The following is a 21,132-nucleotide window of genomic DNA, read 5'->3' on the forward strand; positions in this document are numbered from 1 at the left end:
ACTAATGGGCCTGTTATAGCGCCACCATGATGCAGATATGAAGATTTTCAAGTGGCCTTTCTTCGTAGGCCATGAAAATCTGACGCTGTGTTCGTGATTTGAAGCATTTTGGTCAAAACGGACCAATCTTGCAAAATATGGAAGGCAATCTTAGCCAATCAGGATGGAATATGGGAAATTGGACACATCCATGTTGGTCACATGACTATAGAGATACTGTGTACCGATTTGTGTGCAACGTAAAACAAATTGTTTAGCAGAAATCGGCATCATGGTGGCGCTATAACAGGCTTATCTGGAAAATGTGGGGCATAAGTTCGTCTTTGGCATCCAGGGAGTGTGTGTGCACAGTTTCATAGCTGCCGAGCCAACGGTGCCGGACATTAGGTGTTCACAGACGGACATGACGGACGGACGGATGGACGGACACACACACGGTCAAACAGGGTGCAAAACATACTCTCCCCTCATGCCTACGGCCTGGTGGAGACAACATATTTTCAGTGGGGGTCGGCGGCCAAATGCATATAATTTTTGAGGTCCTTGGCATTAAAATATTTGAGCACCACTGACATAGAAACATACGGATTTAGAAGAAGACATTTGTAGAATCACCTAATGTAAATAGGCTCCTTATAATAAAATGGTTTCATTGCATTGAGTCAATTATTTCAATTATTGCATTGAGTTAATTATTTCATCCTCCGAGTCAAAAGACACAGCTTTAATGACACAAGTACAGCTCCCCTTTTGGCTAAGTTCAGCTGGGTCACCACCCACCTGAAAACCAGGTATAGAGGGTATGCGCATGCATAAAGTCAATGGCAAATCGAGTGGCAAAGTGAGTTAATGTGCAATCAGACTGCATTAAATAAGGTTTTTTTTGTTTGTATGCATGAGCTGTCAGGGCCAGAAAGTGTTTTTTTTGCCACGCAGTAGGTGTTTCAGCTTAACTTCCTGGTATGATGTCACGCACATACCCTCTATACTTAATGAACAGGTGTGTGTGGCCACAAAACATAATTTTAACACCTTCTGTACACTATTGGAAAAAACTTCCAAGTATAATGTTTTGGGGTAGGAAATAATGGCAGGAAAAAAAGTCAGTTCAGTCTTTGTATGTTGTCTGGTTCAGGAGATAGGAACATCGTCCTTGTGTGGACATTTCAAAGTCGTCACCAAATGAATCCCATGGGACATCAGTTGACCTGGGCAACAAGAAGAAATCTTAATTAGACACCATTAGGATCCTAAAACAGGGAAGAAGAAAACCACTTTAATGAGTTCAGTGGGAACCATTTTATGGTTCTGTTTGGGGATAGGCGTTAGATAAAGTTAAAAATAAACCCATGGGACATTATTTGACCAGGGCAACAAGAAGAAATCTTAACTAGACAACACAAGCGTTCTATCAAAACGGGTTACAGAGATGTAACCTTCTAGTGCTCTGGGGGCCTTTGTGCTCTGGGCGCCTTTGTGCTATTCAGTTTATATCTTCCAGCAGACAGATGACAGCAAATCACAGCAAATCACATTCTTAATCATTTATTGTACATTAGCTAACCAACAATAATGAAACTACATTAATTGAACCCTAATGTTTTCATCCAGTGGGGGACATGACTGTAGAGCTGGTTTAAAACCGGGAAAGCATCTGTGTTCAGCAACGGTGGAAAAAGTTGCCCGGAATTAAAGAATTTACCTGAGTAAAAGTACAGAAGTAATGGTATCAACGTGTACAGGGTATAATCATTGACATTATCACCCGGAAGTTATGCGAAAACATCTAAGTGGCAAAATTTTAGAAATAAAAAAATACTTTCTGGCCTTGACAGCCCATACATCCAAACAGAAAAGCCCTGATTTTATACAGTCTGATTGCATTAACCAATGTTAAACTCACTTTGCCACTCCATTTCCCATTCACTTTATACATGTTCATACCCTCTATACAAATCTTTTTTTTAAATATAGCAGATCTATAAGGTCACAATGCATCACAATATGACGCATTGTGAGCTTGTAGATTGGCTAAGACCAAAATGTACATAGGGATGAAGTGGTTAATGTATATTTGTAATCAAAATCTACAAAGTAACTAAAAGTAGCAAAGTAGTAACAACTTTAAGTAATTGTACTGGAGTAAAAGTACAATATTTGTCTGTCAGTGTAGTGGAGTAGAAGTAAATTTAAATTATTCAAAGTAAAAAGTAAAACAAAAATCAAAATGTTACTCAAGTACAGTACTTCAGTACATGTACTTAGTTACTTTACAACACTGATTTTAGCTCTAATGTAGATTTAAAAAATAATAATTATATATATATATACATATATATATATATATATATATATATATATATATATATATATATATATATATATATATATATATATATATATATATATATATATATATATATATATATATATATACACACACACAGACATTTTTCTATTTTTTGTTACACTCCTTTGGAGATCCCTGGCACAAAACATTTTCAAAGGGGGCTCCGTGGCCAAATCAGTTTGGGTGTCTTGGGCACAAAATGTTAGACAACTGCTGATTTAGAAGACATTATATAGAATTGGCCTCAGTTTTCAATTAGATAGATGGAGCAATAGACAAGGTTCAATATAGGCGTTCCCCTTTAACGAGCTTTTTTAGACACTTTTTTATATGCTTTTTGTAAAGCTCACTGCGTTTAGCAATTTCCATTCGCTGGCGGTAAGCATGGAGTGCAGAGATCTTTCTTTTATGTGACTGAATCCCACATTTATTGAAGGCTAATGTATGTGCCCTCTTAACAACTGTGTACAGTTCATTACTGTACTTGAACATTTCTGATGTACTCCAATCATGCAGATCTCTTATCATTGAATGAAGCTCATGATGAGATTTCACAGTTGTAGGCAGACAAACATTTTCACTTTCTGCATTTTCACTTTCAGCAATAGGAACATGTGACAGGTCTTATTTTTAAACAGTCACTGATGTGCAAACACACACACTTTTGTCCGTAACTGTTCAAAATGCAGGCTCTCCAGTGAAAGCAAATGTTGGTTTGTCATTATTGTGATATGCAGTGAGGCAGTCACCATCCATATGGTACTGTTGGTTCATGATCATGTTTTTTGCAACATCAGAACAAAGTTTATCAATATCTACACATCTGTTCTGTGCTTCAGCGCATGCTAAAGCTACATGTTTGCATACATTGCCTTTGTTATAAGAGCTACAGTCACACTGCATCTTCACTAAATCCACTGTTTGGATGGCACAGTCTGTTGTGTTGTGGCTGAGGTCTGACTCTGCTGGCACAGAGCACATCCCTTCCTCATCAATGGAAATGTGCTGTCCCAGGCCCTTCTCCAATGCCTCTGTATCAGTCAAGGCTGAGTGGGAGACCTTCAATCTCCCTGCATCTGCCAAGTCATCCAGATAGCTAAAGTGAGAAAAGAACATAAGTGTGACAACAAAGCTTTGTCGATGCTGCTCTCAGAGCAGCTTAAATGATATGCATAGACCAATGTTAAATTGCTGCTTTGTCGATGCTGCTCTCAGAGCAGCTTAAATGATATACATAGACCAATATTGAATTGCTGCTCTTAGGGCACTTTGTCAATGCTGCCCTCAGAGCAGCTTAAATTATATGCATAGACCAATGTTAAATTGCTGCTTTGTCGATGCTGCTCTCAGAGCAGCTTTAATAATATGCATAGACCAATGTTAAATTGCTGCTCTGGGGGCATGTTGTCAAGGCTGCTCTCAGAGCAGCTTAAATGATATGCATAGACCAATATTGAATTGCTGCTCTTAGGGCACTTTGTCAATGCTGCCCTCAGAGCAGCTTAAATGATATGCATAGACCAATGTTAAATTGCTGCTTTGTCGATGCTGCTCTCAGAGCAGCTTTAATAATATGCATAGACCAATGTTAAATTGCTGCTCTGGGGGCATGTTGTCAAGGCTGCTCTCAGAGCAGCTTAAATGATATGCATAGACCAATATTGAATTGCTGCTCTTAGGGCACTTTGTCAATGCTGCCCTCAGAGCAGCTTAAATGATATGCATAGACCAATGTTAAATTGCTGCTTTGTCGATGCTGCTGTCAGAGCAGCTTTAATAATATGCATAGACCAATGTTAAATTGCTGCTCTGGGGGCATGTTGTCAAGGCTGCTCTCAGAGCAGCTTAAATGATATGAATAGACCAATATTGAATTGCTGCTCTTAAGGCACTTTGTCAATGCTGCCCTCAGAGCGGCTTAAATGATATGCATAGACCAATGTCAAATTGCTGCTTTGTCGATGCTGCTCTCAGAGCAGCTTAAATAATATAGACAGACCAATATCAAATTGCTGATCTTGGGGCACTTTGTCAATGCTGCTCTCAGAGCAGCTTAAATGATATGCATAGACCAATGTTAAATTGCTGCTTTGTCGATGCTGCTCTCAGAGCAGCTTTGATAATATGCATAGACCAATGTTAAATTGCTGCTCTGGGGGCACTTTGTCAATGCTGCTCTCAGAGCAGCTTAAATGATATTCATAGACCAATGTTAAATTGCTGCTTTGTCGATGCTGCTCTCAGAGCAGCTTTAATAATATGCATAGACCAATGTTAAATTGCTGCTCTGGGGGCACTTTGTCAATGCTGCTCTCAGAGCAGCTTAAATGATATTCATAGACCAATGTTAAATTGCTGCTTTGTCGATGCTGCTCTCAGAGCAGCTTTAATAATATGCATAGACCAATGCTAAATTGCTGCTCTGGGGGCACTTTGTCAATACTGCTCTCAGAGCAGCTTAATTGATATGCAAAGACCAATGTTAAATTGCTGCTTTGTCGATGCTGCTCTCAGAGCAGCTTAAATGATATGCATAGACCAATATTGAATTTCTGCTCTTAGGGCACTTTGTCAATGCTGCTCTCAGAGCAGCTTAATTGATATGCATAGACCAATGTTAAATTGCTGCTTTGTCGATGCTGCTCTCAGAGCAGCTTTAATAATATGCATAGACCAATGTTAAATTGCTGCTCTGGGGGCACTTTGTCAATGCTGCTCTCAGAGCAGCTTAAATGATATTCATAGACCAATGTTAAATTGCTGCTTTGTCGATGCTGCTCTCAGAGCAGCTTTAATAATATGCATAGACCAATGTTAAATTGCTGCTCTGGGGGCACTTTGTCAATACTGCTCTCAGAGCAGCTTAATTGATATGCAAAGACCAATGTTAAATTGCTGCTTTGTCGATGCTGCTCTCAGAGCAGCTTAAATGATATGCATAGACCAATATTGAATTTCTGCTCTTAGGGCACTTTGTCAATGCTGCTCTCAGAGCAGCTTAATTGATATGCATAGACCAATGTTAAATTGCTGCTTTGTCGATGCTGCTCTCAGAGCAGCTTTAATAATATGCATAGACCAATGTTAAATTGCTGCTCTGGGGGCATGTTGGCAAGGCTGCTCTCAGAGCAGCTTAAATGATATGAATAGACCAATATTGAATTGCTGCTCTTAAGGCACTTTGTCAATGCTGCCCTCAGAGCGGCTTAAATGATATGCATAGACCAATGTCAAATTGCTGCTTTGTCGATGCTGCTCTCAGAGCAGCTTAAATGATATGCATAGAGAAATATTACATTTCTGCCCAGGGAGCACGTTGTCAATGCTGCTCTCAGAGCAGCTTAAATAATATAGACAGACCAATATCAAATTGCTGCTCTTGGGGCACTTTGTCAATGCTGCTCTCAGAGCAGCTTAAATGATATGCATAGACCAATGTTAAATTGCTGCTTTGTCGATGCTGCTCTCTGAGCAGCTTTAATAATATGCATAGACCAATGTTAAATTGCTGCTCTGGGGGCACGTTGTCAATGCTGCTCTCAGGGCAGCTTAGATGGTATGCATAGAACAAAGTTAAATTGCTGCTCTTAGGACACAGCATTGCCTTGTAGCAGAAGTTGCCTTATTAGCTTGCTAGCTATGTTTGAAAATGATTAAATAACATTGCATTTCAAGGCAGAGTGGCACGTGTAAAACCAACAGCTAATTTCTGTCTTGTTATTGCTCTTATTTGTCTTTTTTAACTAAGCTGAAATGAGCACCTTGCTAAGTTAGTTAGCTAGAAAACCTTAGCTTAGGCTAATCAAAACAATCAGCACCTTGCTTAGTTAGTTAGCTAGCAAACCATAGCTTAATCAAACCTATTAATGTTTAAAAGATTTACCTTATGGGAGCAGGAGTTTTATTTATCAGGAGCAGAGAAGAGGACCAGTAGGCAGTTAACAGTAGCTGCAGCAGGGTGAAACAAGATGGCTGCCGCTGCACAGTTCAAAATTCCTTTGAACCCGCCTCCCACCTCTAACCCCGCCCCTACCCCGCTTAGGGGACCAATGAAATTGAATAGGTACGAGGACCAATGAAATGGAATGCTGCTCTTAGAACACATTTGGGCCCTTATAAGTCCCATCTGCGGTCTCGGACCCCCTATCCCCTAGGGGTCGCGGACCCCCTGTCCCCTAGGGGTCGCGGACCCCCTGTTGAAGACCTCTGCACTAAATAATCACCATTAAGCATCTTCAAACTTATTTAATAAAACGTTTTGTTAAAACAAACAAATTGTCCATAATTCACTAAATAATCACCATTAAGCCCTTATCAAACTTATTTAACATGTCAATACTTTTTTTTTTTAAATCAAACAATTTCGCGGACCCCCTGCTGTACCTCCGCGGACCCCCTAGGGGTCTCGGACCCCCTATCCCCTAGGGGTCGCGGACCCCCTGTCCCCTAGGGGTCGCGGACCCCCTGTTGAAGACCTCTGCACTAAATAATCACCATTAAGCATCTTCAAACTTATTTAATAAAACGTTCTGTTAAAATAAAACAAACAAATTGTCCATTATTCACTAAATAATCACCATTAAACCCTTTTCAAACTTATTTTATATATCAATGATATAAATAGGTTACCATTGGAAAAAGACGTTCAACATAACATTGTTATATGAAGAACAGTTAGTTAGTGTGATTTGTTACAGTGTTCAATAAAGTTTTGAAAAGAAAAAAAGCCACAAGCCAATCAGAATGTGCCACGTCATCGTTCAGACGTACAGCCAATCATAGTGTGTGACGTCGGTAGCAAGCGCAGGACCCCGTGCATTTCATGTAGCCGAGCATATCCTGCACCCACACCGGTTCAAGCCTCACTTGGTGGAGACTTCATTTAAAGTGCATTGCAAACAACAAGACAGTATTAATGAATACATATGCAATTGATAAAGATAACATGAAATGCTTATCTGAGAAGGTATGTTTTTGCAATGTATGACATACTTCATTCTGAAAATAGCCGATCTACAATATCAAAACTTTTCAGATAGCAACGTGTTTCTGAGCTTGTAGATCGACTGCTTTCACTGGTTCACTTTTATCTTCAACAGACAACCTTAGCCTGGACAAAGCTATAGCACTATAGGTAGTGTTGCAGCCTGTCAATCCGAAGGTTGAGGGTTCGATTCCTGTTAATGGCAATAGGTTGAGATGTCCAATCAATCCATTCTGCTTCCATCTCTCTCTCTCTCTTCAATCTATTATGTTTCCATGTCTCTCTCTCTCTTCAATCTATTCTGTTTCCATGTCTCTCTCTCTCTCTCTCTCTCTCTCTCTCTCTCTCTCTCTCTCTCTTCAATCTATTCGGTTTCCATGTCTCCCTCTTCAATCTATTCCGTTTCCATGTCTCTCTCTCTCTCTCTCTCTCTTTTGAGGGGCGGCCATAGCTGAGTGGTTAGTGAGCCAGCCTAGGGAGCCAGAGGCCCTAGTTGCCCCAGGTACGATTCCAGGCCAGGCCAGCAAATGAAATTTGTCCCTGAGCAAGACTCTTAACCCCTAATTGCTCACAGGCCCTCATTGGAAACAAGACCGAAAGGACTTTCATGAACGGACCTGTTAAAGGAATTATCCTTATCTATTCCGTTTCCATGTCTCTCTCTCTCTCTCTCCGATCTACAATCTCACAACTTTTCAGATAGCAACGTGTTTCTGAGCTTGTAGGTCGGCTGCTTTCACTGGTTCACTTTTATCTTCAACAGACAACATCAATCTGTACAAAGCTATAGCACTATAGGTAGTGTTGCAGCCTGTTAATCCAAAGGTTGAGGGTTCGATTCCTGTTAATGGCAATAGGTTGAAATGTCTATTCAATCCGTTCTGCTTCCATCTCTCTCTCTCTTCAGTCTATTATGTTTCCATGTCTCTCTCTCTCTCTTCAATCTATTCCGTTTCCATGTCTCTCTCGCTCTCTCTCTCTTCAATCTATTCCGTTTCCATGTCTCTCTCTCTCTCTTCAATCTATTCCTTTTCCAAGTTTCTCTCTCTCTTTCTCTTCAATCTATTCAGTTTCTCTCTCTCTCTCTTTCTCTTCAATCTATTCCGTTTCTCTCTCTCTCTCTCTCTCTCTCTCTCTCTTCAATCTATTCCGATTATCTCTCTCTCTCTCTCTCTCTCTCTTCAATCTATTCCGATTCTCTCTCTCTCTCTCTCTCTCTTTCTCTTCAATCTATTCCGTTTCTCTCTCTCTCTCTCTTTCTCTTCAATCTATTCCGTTTCTCTCTCTCTCTTTCTCTTCAATCTATTCCGTTTCTCTCTCTCTCTCTTTCTCTTCAATCTATTCCGTTTATCTCTCTCTTTCTTCAATCTATTCCGTCTCTCTCTCTCTCTTCAATCTATTCCGTATCTCTCTCTCTCTCTCTCTCTCTCTCTCTCTCTCTCTCTCTCTCTCTCTCTCTCTCTCTCTCTCTCTCTCTCTCTATTCCCTGGCCCCGCTTATCGCTGCTTTCAGCTATATTTATTATTATTATTCCCCCCGTTTTTTGGGTCATTTCAATGGAGAAATGCCATTTAGTGACGTCATAATGCATAATGCCATTCTAGTGACGTCATAATACTGATGTCATTGTATTATGACCCTACTAACACTATCAATACTCAATACCAGCTCAACATTCTTAGCGATCCCACACTGCTTCTTCAGGAACAGTACTTTGTAGTTGTGGGATCTAGTAGTTAATATTATCCCAATCTTTCAGCGTGACTGATGTGTGACTGTTGGTCAGGTCGTAAGATGCCATCTTGTGGTCCCTGATGGCACTAGGCTGACTAGAGACATCACAGTCCACAGCAGGAGGTGAAGCTTTGTTTGGAACATCTCATCCTTTTCCGCAGCCATCTTCTTCCTCCTCCTACCGGCAATCTCCTGATGCACTTTAGACTCGCTATCCACCATAGGTTCCTTTTAAGAATGATCACAAGCTTATTTAGTTGTGCATTTGATCGGAACTTGACAGACATGATTATGATAAAAGAAAAAGATAGACTAAGCACATATCCACAGTTTTGTATTGTTTCAATGGAAAAAATACAGCAGACATTAATGCCCCAATAGCTCAATAGATCTGCACAAACATTGCTCTCACCTCTTTGATCTCCTCCATTCTCCCATCGTCCCAGAGTCTTGTGTGTTCATTGACCTGGACCAGGGTGTGTTTTTGCAGTGCTGGGACGGTGTAGTGATGCGTAAGATGATTCTCACAGTAGGAGGCGCTACACGTAAGACAAGTCTTGATGGCTGGGCGTGTGAGGCTGGAGCAAACATCACAAGCTACATCTTCAGGTGCAGCCTGTGGCAGAGTGGGACAGGCTGGACTACAGACTGTCTGCTGATGAACCTGCAGCATCCAGTTCAATGCTACGTTAACAGAGAGCTCAGGACGGACTGGATAACTCTTCTCACACTGGAGGCACACATAGTCTCCTGTAGGGCCTGGCTGGGACCAGTAGGTATTGATGCAGTGCTTGCAGTAACTGTGTCCACAGGGGATGGACACAGGGTCCCTCAGGATGGAAGAACACACAGAGCATCTAACAAGGTCTGCAGTCAGACTGGAGCTGAACTCACTGGGGAGAGGAGGGTGAAGAGAGATATTGTAAGTGTCAGAGAGAACATGACATGGGGTTAGAGTGAAAGACAGAAACATTACAGTCTACTATAACATTCTAAACTTCCTCACCTCGGCTCAGGAGACCTAATCTGTCTTTTGAAGCTCATGGGTGGATCCATTGACTTGTCACTCTTCATGGACAGACAGCTGGGAGATGGACAGTCTGAGCTCTCCTTCTGGATCCTGAAAACCATGTAGCTGCACGTTAACATATCTGGTCTCAATACAGTGCAATTTACAAAGCCAATCAACATCATACAGTATTTTGTTGTGCACGCTGCAACAAGCAGGCTAAAGGCCTCAATTCCTGAATATCTTTCAAATCGGACAATGACAATTGACAATCTCTTTCTCAGCTAAGGGGTCCTTGGCCTGAAAAAGGTTGAAGACCCCTTTCCTATGCAAATACTTCTGTATAGAACAAACATAAAATCATCAACACTAATTAACTACTAACTACTTCATATTTTGTCAGCCTAGATGGCTGTTTGTACAACCTGAGGTATTTTTCTTTCTCACCATGATGAGGGTGGATAAGGGACATCTCCTTTGAAGTTAGGAGGGTGACCCATCATGGACCAGTCACTTTTCATGGACACATAGCTATGTGCAGGAGACCTGTACATAGACATGTACATAGCAGGAGACCTGTACATAGACATGCACATAGCAGGAGACCTGTACATAGCTGAACCAATCTGATACAACCTGAAACCAAACACAGATTTATACTGACAACCAAGCATCATCATCACCATCATCATCATCATCATCATCATCATCATCATCATCAACACAACAACAACAACAAAAACAACAACAACAACAACAACAACAACAACAACAACAACAATTATGTACATATCACCTTTGTGTCTAACCTTATGTACATACTATACCAGATCGATTATGCTATGTGTTGATTTTTGCGTCTCCTAGATGTTTTTCTTTACTGTTTGATTTCTACCCCCATCCCTCCTTCTTCTTTTATTTTCTCTTTCTGAAAATATGTATGATAAATTATTATCATTATTATTATTGTTATAATTATTATTACATTATTATTACGGGCTCGAGTCTGTCCGTCGCCCCCCGACCGAGGGACCACCGTGTTTTCAGACTGTCACCGCAGTCATAATTTAAATATTGCATATCAATTACTTCAAATATCAATTACTTCTTGTTGTATTCTCACCATGTTGAGTGTGAATAAGGGACATCTTATTACCTCAAGTTATGAGGGTGATCCATGGACCAGTCACTTTTCATGGACTCACAGCTAGGTGCAGGAGACTCCACTCTATGCTGCTCTGCCCTGTAAACCACACACCACAAGTCAAATGTTAGTTAGCTAGTTAGTACAGTACACATGTAGTAACCCACAGTAGCTACGTGAAAAACTGAAAACTATACAAAAAGAATGACCAGAGTAGGGAATTAATTTGAGCCGACCAGGTAACAACAATGACATCAGATTTGACTGATGATGACACTCATAAAACTTGTTGATTACAAAGTGTGTGACATATCCAAACCATTATTTGACCACAGCAGTTGCTGTTTTAACTGTCAAAGTTTACATGTCTGTAGCCTGTTCATTCATGGACCGGTCACTCTTAACAAAAATGTTCACTAGCATGTATGGTACACTCTGGATAAAGGCTAATACATAATCCGGTTTGGACAGGCTTTAGTTGGAAGAGTCAGGACATCTGAGGGTGCACGGAGACCGCCCATCAGATGTTTGGAATGACCAATGTCAATTTGTAGTTATATCACCTCCCTTTCCAGTTCAGACGTCGGAAGGAGCATGTATCGGCCTTAAGAGTCTGCTAAATGCCTGAATTGAGGGTTCGAGGCCTATAAGGCTAGAAACCTCTTTGAAACTGTTGGCTTTCTTCCGCCGTTTTTGCAGTTCTGGCCTAACCGTGTGGTCACTTTTGACAAAACTCGGCAATATGGGCTATGCCAAACGGCCAAGGCCCGAAACTCACAACCATTGGCCAAAGGGTGGCGCTATAGCACTCAATTGAAAATGCCAACTTTGAACAGGTACAACTTATGCCCTGTTTGACCTACAGACATGATACACACATGCGTCTCCTCATGCCTAACAACTTTCACACTCTGACTTTTGACCTCAGACCTTTAGATCTCCCACCATTTTGAATTATATGAAAAGCAGCGAAAAAACTATACTCCGGGGATTTTTGAGCAATCTGCACGAAACGTTCTACACATGTACTTTGGACCTATGCCGACAAAACGTTAGTGGCGGATTTTCCATATATTTCCAATTCTGTCTATCCAATGGCTCAGTCAGTACACTGCCTATCTGCCAGTCTGTAGGTCCCTGGTTCAAACCCCAATTTAACCAGTCCAAATATATTTTACTGAACAAAAATCAGGACTTTGTTAATTAATGCGTGTTCACCTTTTAAAGACAAGATGAAATGGAATTTTGACAGTATTTGTTTGTCAATTTTCTGACATGTTCTTGTAGAAAAGACTCATCCTACACTCCCCCAGGCCTATTTCCATGGATTGGATCCACCCACCTCACCTGCTGTCACTCCCTCTTGATCCCTCTTGGTAATGTGCCAGCCTATGAGGGTCAAGGGTTCAATTACATGAGTGAGGTTCTCAACCCCAATTGCTCCCCTCCGTACTATCCACAATCCCTCTGCTCAGCTGTTGAGAATGCTCATTTGTTAATTGCAAGGGCTGCTTTGTCTCAAGTTCAATCTATTCTGTTTCTACGTCTTATTGTGCTATTGTTGCATATCGCTTTTTGCCTTATGCCTCGAACCCGCTTATTGCTGCTTGCAGCTATATCTGTAAATTGTAATTGTAAGAAGTAGCCTACCAAGTCAATTACTGCATGTTGGATAGAGATAAATGCAAACAAATAAAATAGAAACTAAACATCTTGTAGTCCAGCCTGCTTTCTTGGTTCCCGGTGGTTGTATTGACGTTACCATGTGGAACCATAGACTGATGACTCTGCACAACTACATCACTGCTGGCAGATGGCTCTGCTTGGGGCTCCTGGATGATACTGTGAAAACCATTGTTTCTCATTATGTTGTTTCACTCAAAGAAAAGGCAGAAATAACGTCTGATTCAGGTTAGGTTGGGCGATATAGACAAAATAAAACATCTTGGTATTTGTTCAAAAATACTGTGATCATTGATAGCGGTGGGAGGACAATTGGTGCTTTCACAAAATATTGACATAATGAGATTTTTTTTATATATAATAAGGAATAAGGCATATATAAGTGGGTAAGGCAAATAATAGAACAGTCACAACAATTGTCACTTTACTCTCACTTTACTCTCCACAACCACCAAAGTGTCATCACACCTTGGTAAAACAAAATCCATTATTTTTGGGTCCAAACATTTCCTTAGTAATGTAAATGCAAATGATTTCAAGGTCAGAGTTGACGATATAGTAATCTCAAGCAAAGAAGAGGTTACCCATTTGGGCTGTATTCTTGACAACAAACTGACAGGTGAAAAACCTCAAAAGTGATAAAAAGGTCAATCAAAGAACAAGATTTCTGGGCAGAATTTCCTCTTTTGTCAACAAAAGTGCTCTCAAGACTCTTGCCAGAGCCTCAATGCCACTTAGACTATGTTTGCACCTCTTGGTTCTCCAACTTCTCAATGTCACATTCTACTACTCTGCCACCAAAATGTGAAATGCCCTGACACCATCCATTCAAAATGTGGATCACTGGCTTCTTTCAAAACAGGCCTGAAAAAACACCTATCAGGAGACCACAAGGGGAGGTAAATACAATTTTCCCATAGAAAGGCGGTGACATTCACTGCCGACATTTTTCCCTTTCCTCCTTTGTACATAAGGGGCTCTATAAAGGGCCGAACTGGCTAAAGCCACTAATTTTGGATTTAGGACTAGGCAAAAGTTGCTATATAGCCTTACCCGCAAAACACCTGCATTACCTGTTACATTATGCATAGGTGTGGTTTGGGCGTCACAACAATAAAAAATAATCACCGTGCCAGATGCCATTGCCTTTAAGAGAAGATGCACAAGCCATTATCCCCAATGCAATCTTATGCTCTCCTATCTCCCTGTCTGCAGTGTTGCCAGGTCAATAGATTGATTATGGATATATTGCCCATGCAGTCCTCATTGTGACCAACCTGTCATTCTTGATGTGAGGGTTACCAGGATCCATGTCTTCCAATGGTGGTTACAGCATAAAGGACCGTTCACATCAAACACGATAACTATAACGATAACTATAAATATGTTGATGTAAAAAATCGTTCTAACTGTAACGACAACTATAGTCCTGAACAATATCGTTTGGATCACTTTCAGAGCGATTTTATGAATGATAGAACCATTGACAGCCAATCAAAATCCAATTATATTTATAGTCGTGCTTGGTGTGAACGATCTTTCAGTCTTCATCTTGAATCCTACAACCAGTGGGGAATATGACCTGCTGTTTTTGCACGCACACACACGCACGCACGCACGCACGCACGCACGCACGCACGCACGCACACACACACACACACACACACACACACACACACACACACACACACACACACACACACACACACACACACACACACACACACACACACATTTTAACAATTTATTATAATAATAATAATAAACTTTATTTATATAGCACCTTTTTAACCAATGTTACAAAGTGCTTATGTCCACACAAGGGAAATTGTAGACAAGGACACAAATATTACAGGTGCATTTAGGTTACAAAATCAAGGCATACGTATGTCCTCATGATACAACAACCATGTCACCCAGCACTTCATGGGCACGTCTCTGCCATACATGGCAGCTGTCATAGCAGAGACAGCACATATCAGAACATATCATGTATCAGTATATGTCAGAGACAGCACATATCAGAACATATCATGTATCAGTATATGTCAGAGACAGCACATATCAGAACATATCATGTATCAGTATATGTCACCATGTATCAGTATATGTCACTGTGTATCATTCAGTACGTGTCACCATGTATCAGAATGTATCAATATGTATCAGGCTTTCCAAGCCTGGTGACTTGAGGTCACGAAAACATTATATAATCCCCATTCACTGTTCTTCCTGATTGCTGAGATCCCACAGGCCGCGGCCTGTGCGAATGTGAACAATAAAACAATGGTTGTGAACAATAAAACTGCGACATAGCCGCTCTGGGCTATGGGACCGTGACTACAAATCCCATAGTCCGACGAAAATGGTAATGAACATCATCATTTAATTTGGGGAAATAGAAAATGTTGCTTTTATCGTCCCTGCTTATGCCAAAGTTCAATTATCATGTGCAATTTCAGATTGATTGGTGCAACCCAACTGCAGACAGACAGACTGCAGTCTACTTGTATTCAATTTAATTCTGCTTATTAACAGATGTACTGTAGTTGCGGAAATATAAATTCAAGTTTAAATTACTGTAAAAATAGTCTCCCTTTATGGTCTTGTCTTCATTTGCTTTAACACATTTCCTGTCGTCCCAGTCAGATTGGGTCATAGTTTTAAAAGCAGTTATGCTTTTAAAACCTTAGAATGTTGGGGTTCTGTCGTCAAAATGTTTCAGAAACTAACTCACAAAATCAGTAGATAAATAGAATATCAATGTTCTGCCCAAGGTAAATTCTACTGCGTCACTAACCTCTGTGGCGCTTTTGGGTGCATTCACAACACAAGTCAGGTCACGAGACACAACCATAAAATTCTTCTTCAAAGTTTACTGCAAAAAGAAGATACACTTACTTCTATGATAGAACACTCCAGAAAGTAAGCAGGATATGTAAGGATGAAAAAAATAAAATAAAAATGTTGAGGTGGTCAGGAGGAAGAACGTATTTCTGCTTGGCTCACCTACGACAGACAGAGCAGACTTTACCTTTGTACCAATAGCTCAAGCCAAGTATGTGAGTGTAGTGAACTTCTGTAGTGGGCCATTTGCCTGTGTATGTATGCGTGTCAACAATTAATAATTAACACACACAGTGAGCTCTGGAAGTTATTTAACAACCACTGAACTACAGTCAGAAACTGAAAACCAGATTTACAAACATCAACATTAATTCTGACGACACGCTCATTACAGACAAGCTGGATCGCTTAAACATCTTCTTTACAACCATAGCCATAATTCAGATTCAGATTCCTTTATTTACCATTGTGTAATACACATAGGAATTTGTTTTGGCAATGCATGATTGTGTTTCAATCTTTTTTCACATATAACATAAATAACAACAAACACAAAACAACACCGTGCAAGAAAATAGATAATATAAAGTGCTATAGTGTACAGTAGTGCAATGTCATTGCCAGTGTCAGGTTTCAGGTTTCAGTGACCCTTGGGGGCGGTGGAGAAGGGAAGCCAGACTCATTGAGCAGCCTGGCAGCTGAGGGGAAGAAGCTTAGTCTGTGGCGTGCTGTGGTGGCCTTCAGCAGCCGCATCCTTCTCCCAGAGGGGAGCAGGGTGAGGAGGCCGTGGCCAGGGTGGGAGGGGTCAGCCATGATCTTTCTTGCCCTCCTCAGCGCCCTGGAGTCGTGCAGGGACTTGAGGGAGGGCAGGGGACAGCCAATCACCCTCTCTGCGGAGCGGATCACCCGCTGCAGCTTGACGAGATCTTTTGCAGCTGCAGCGGGGAACCAGGTGATGATGGAATGGGTGAGGATGGACTCGATGATGGCCGTATAAAAACGGGTCATCATAGCCCTTGACAGTCTGTACTTCCTCAGCTGCCTGAGGAAGAACAGTCTCTGCTGAGCCTTTTTCAGAAGGGTCATGATGTTCAGTTCCCACTTCAGGTCCTGGGAGATGGTAATGCCCAGGAACTTAAAGGAGGCCATAACACTGGTTAACAAACTGCTCTCACTCTGGGCTTTATGGTGTAAAGCACATCCAATGATTCTACAAAAATGTAGGTGTACTGTACGCAAAGATGTTTTAAACTCACTATGGTGACAACTGATGATGTGTTTAAAAAAATGGCAACTAAAGTAATAGATTTTTGTACAGAATCTCCTCACTGGTCAGTAAGAATACATTGAGGACTCTAGCTGGAGCACTCATCCAATGTCACTTTGACTACGCCTCATGGTACTGTACCATAGCACCACAAAGGCCTTAAAAACAAGGCTCCAGACATCCCAAACCAAACTGGTCAGGCTACTGCTTGGCCTCACATCTACAACTCATCTAACCCCTGCTCAAGGGGCGGCCATAGCTGAGTGGTTAGTGAGCCCGCCTAGGGAACCAGCTGGCCCTGGTTGCCCCAGGTTCGATTCCAGGCTATCCCAGCATATGTGCCGATGATATGAAATTTGTCCCTGAGCAAGACTCTTAACCCCAATTGCTCACAGGTTCTCATTGGAAACAAGACCGCAAGGACTTTCATGAACGACCTGTTAAAAGGAATTATCCTTATCAACAGTTTTGGACATACAAGGTTTCCACCTGACAGTGACGATATGGGAGTTAGATATTATCCTCAATTTAGAAGTTAAACGTAGGATAGGTGATATTCCTTTGTTAGAATAAGTGTTAACTAACTATACATTCTCTATTGCCATAGAGTGTTTGTTCAGTAACAGGAGTCTCCCTGTCTGTCCAGCTCTTTAATAAACAGAAAATGCTTTTTCAGGTCGGGATAACAATTGTATCCAATCAGGAAAGAGAACTCATACAGGATACAGGATAAACAAGTGAAATTGGAAGTAATGACACAAATAAATGAGCGGACACAATTGGAACTGGAACACTATAAAATTGAAGGTGATAAATGGGTAGGTACTCTCTCGTGATTGGTTGAAAATGTGCAACCCACCTGAAAGCGTATTTTCTGTTTATTGAAGAGGTGGAGAGATGGGGGGATGCCCTGTTACCGAACAAACACTCTATAGCAATGACTACTATCACAATATAGAGATTTAACCTTTAAACAAAAACCTCCCCAAAAATACCCTCCCTTTAATGAGACAGATTGATTAGTGTGTGTGTGTGTGTGTGTGTGTGTGTGTGTGTGTGTGTGTGTGTGTGTGTGTGTGTGTGTGTGGAGCTGTTTACCTTATTGTATTGAAGCTCAAACTGCTACAGACATTATCAGTCCTGCATCCTGGAAGCAGGAGTTGGGGTCAGCCGGGCCCTCACATATCCACCGCTACATCAGTGACCCGGGACATGCCGTCATAGGAGAAGATCTACCACGGTGGCAATGGACTCTGCTGAACCGCCTAAGTACCGGGGTTGGCTGCTTCAAAACGCTTATGAAGAAGTGGGGCCTGGCAGACCATGCAACATTGCATAGTCTGCCCAACACATAATCCCCACCTGTCCCCTGTACAGACCACCTTCAGAGGCCGGCCTCTTCCAAGTGAGACCAGAGACAAGAGCGTGGCTACAAGACACTGAGTTGGACATGAAAGTGGTCCAACGATAAGACACCAGTGGTATAAAGTAACTAAGTACATGTACTCAAGTACTGTACTTAAGTACAATTTTTAGGTACTTTTACTTGAAGACTTTAGTTACTAGTTACTGCAGATATAAATTATTACATTATAAAACATACATGAACCACTTTAGCCCTATTTTATACCTAGGCTATTTGAAAATGGCAGATCTACAAGCTCTCAACGCATGGCATCGCGATGCGTTGTGAGCTTGTAGATCTGCTATTTTCAAACATTTTAGTACTTTTACTTTTGGTACTTTAAGTAGGTACATTTTGATACCAATGCTACTTTTACTCAAGTACATTTTTTATTCCGGACTTTTACTTGTAACAGAGTATTTCTACATTGCAGTATTGATACTTTTATTTAAGTGAGAAATGTGAATACTTTTTCCACCACTGTAAGACACAGCAAATTAGAAGTAATTAGAGTTATTCCGAATGTGGATTTCTATATATTTTTGGGTAATTCAAATATTTATTTTTCAAAATGGTACAGGATGCAACTCTGGTACAGTGCAGCATATAAAACAACATTAGAATACAGCCAGTCCGTAAAATAAAAGCGCAGCTTAACAATTCCAATAACAATATTGCTCCCCAAGCGCCGTAGAATTGTGCTCACTGCTCCTCGAAGTTACAGGATGGGTAAATGTAGAGGGTGGGGCGGTGTGGTCATCACAGTGGTCATCATAGTGATGGAAGCTCACTTTTAAAAAAATTGATTTTTTGAAGTGCATAATCCTATTTATAGGTTATTAATGTCACCATGTGTCTCGCTAGCCAATCACAGTGCTGAATAGAGTCAGCCAATAGAGTCAGCCAATCACAGTACAGCTAGGGGTGTACTAATGAGCCAATCAATACAGCTAATGAGGTGTCCCAATCTCGCCCAAAAATGTCATTATGCAAGCACATAATATTAAAATATATATTGTAAAAAAAATTATATTGTAATATATTAAAACCGTTACAGGTTTTTTGTTTAGTAACTGATGAGGAATGTGTTGTAAACAATAATCAATCATAATAAAGGGATCCTTTGGCCCAAGATTTCAAAACTGGCATGGGGGGGGGGGTCTCTCTCTGCCTGGCATACCAGAACGACAGTCTGATTAGTGTTCGTCACTTTGTTTCTCCGTCCCAGTTCTGGGGGCTTGGTTTGAGCGTATCTGGTGTGTGAGTGTTGATCAGGTCGTTGCACGCCATCTTGTGGTTTCTGATGGCACTGCAGCCGTCCGGCTCCACAGGAGGAGGTGAAGCTGGCTGGAAGTGGAACATCTCATCCTTTCCAGCAGCCATCTTCTTCCTCCATATCCATGCAGTGTCCTGATGCTCTCCACACTCTCTATCCACAATCGGTTCCTTTTAAGAATGATCACAAGCTTTAATATGCACTTGCAACTTGACAGACATGGTCCTGATTTTTAAATAGACAAAGCACAGTAACTCAACTTCTTATTCATAGTTTACTAGTGTTTAAATGCAAAAGCAATAACCAGTAGCCACAGATCTGCACAAACATTGCTCTCACCTCTCTGATCTCCATAATCCCAGAGTTCCAGAGTCTTGACTCTTCATTGACCTGGACCAGGGTGTGTTTCTGCATTGCTGGAACGGTGTAGTGATGCCCAAGATGATTCTCACAGTAGGAGACGTTACAGGTGAGACAGGACTTGATGGCTTGGCGTGTGTGGCTGGAGCAAATATCACAAGCTGGACTACAGCCTGTCTGTTGATGCAGCATCCAGTTCAATGCTACGTTAACAGAGAGCACAGGACGAACTGGGTAGCTGGTCTCACACAGGGGACACACGTAGTCTCCTGTAGGGCCTGGCTGGGACCAGTAGGTATTGATGCAAGGCTTGCAGTAACTGTGTCCACAGGGGATGGACACGGGGTCCCTCAGGATGGCAACACACAGAAAGCATCTGACATGGTCTGCAGTCAGTAGACTGGAGCTGAACTCACTGCTGGGAGAGGAGGGTGAAGAGAGGTAGTGTTAGAACAAGAGATGGGTGCAGAGGGAAAGACTGAAACATTACAGTCTACTACACTGTTTCCCAAACACTGGGTCGGGACCCATTTGTGGGTCGTGGACACATTTTTATGGGTCACAAGTACATTTATTTTTTGTTTCCTACATTTAGCTTTTACTTATTATTATTTAAAAACATAAAAAACTATTGAATTAAACTATGAATTAAAAACAAAGTGATCTACTATAAACTCTGATGATCAAGCTCCTTCACCTCAGCTCAGGAGACCTAATCTGTCTTTTGAAGTTGAAGAGTCGATCCATGGACTTGTCACTCTTCATGGACACACATGGAGAGGGACAGTCTGAGCTCTCCTTCTGGATCCTGAAAACCATGCAGCTGCACGTTAAGTTTCTCCAGCCAGACTCACACAAATGTTCAAATGCGTCCGTGCAACGGAAGCACTGAAAATCACACAGGAGTAACAGAGACACGCCCCCCCCCCCCCCCCAGCCGCGCAACTTTGTTCTACTGTTAATCAAATTAGTCAATGCCTGTATAGCTTGCTGCGTAGCAGAAATGAAAATGTAAAAATACTTTTAAAAACGCATATAATAATAAAAAATATTATTATTATTATTGTTATTAT

General features: G+C 41.3%; 1 protein-coding gene across 1 annotated transcript in view; it reads right to left on the minus strand.

The window, feature by feature from the left end:
* Positions 1–21,132, minus strand: part of LOC308100692 (uncharacterized protein) — a gene marked incomplete at its 3' end in the record, with an annotated part of 61,095 nt that overhangs the window by 11,508 nt on the left and 28,455 nt on the right. Inside the window, exons 5-9 of the mRNA XM_080449761.1 lie at positions 20,757–20,867; positions 10,075–10,188; positions 9,481–9,961; positions 9,172–9,296; positions 3,223–3,446 (exon numbers count right to left, since the gene is read on the minus strand). Coding sequence (XP_080305887.1) covers positions 3,223–3,446; positions 9,172–9,296; positions 9,481–9,961; positions 10,075–10,188; positions 20,757–20,867 — 1,055 coding nt within the window. The remainder of the gene's footprint in view (positions 1–3,222; positions 3,447–9,171; positions 9,297–9,480; positions 9,962–10,074; positions 10,189–20,756; positions 20,868–21,132) is intronic.

Source organism: Gymnoscopelus braueri (genome assembly GCF_963280865.1).
Source record: "Gymnoscopelus braueri genome assembly, chromosome: 14".
Taxonomy (NCBI): Eukaryota; Metazoa; Chordata; class Actinopteri; order Myctophiformes; family Myctophidae; genus Gymnoscopelus; species Gymnoscopelus braueri.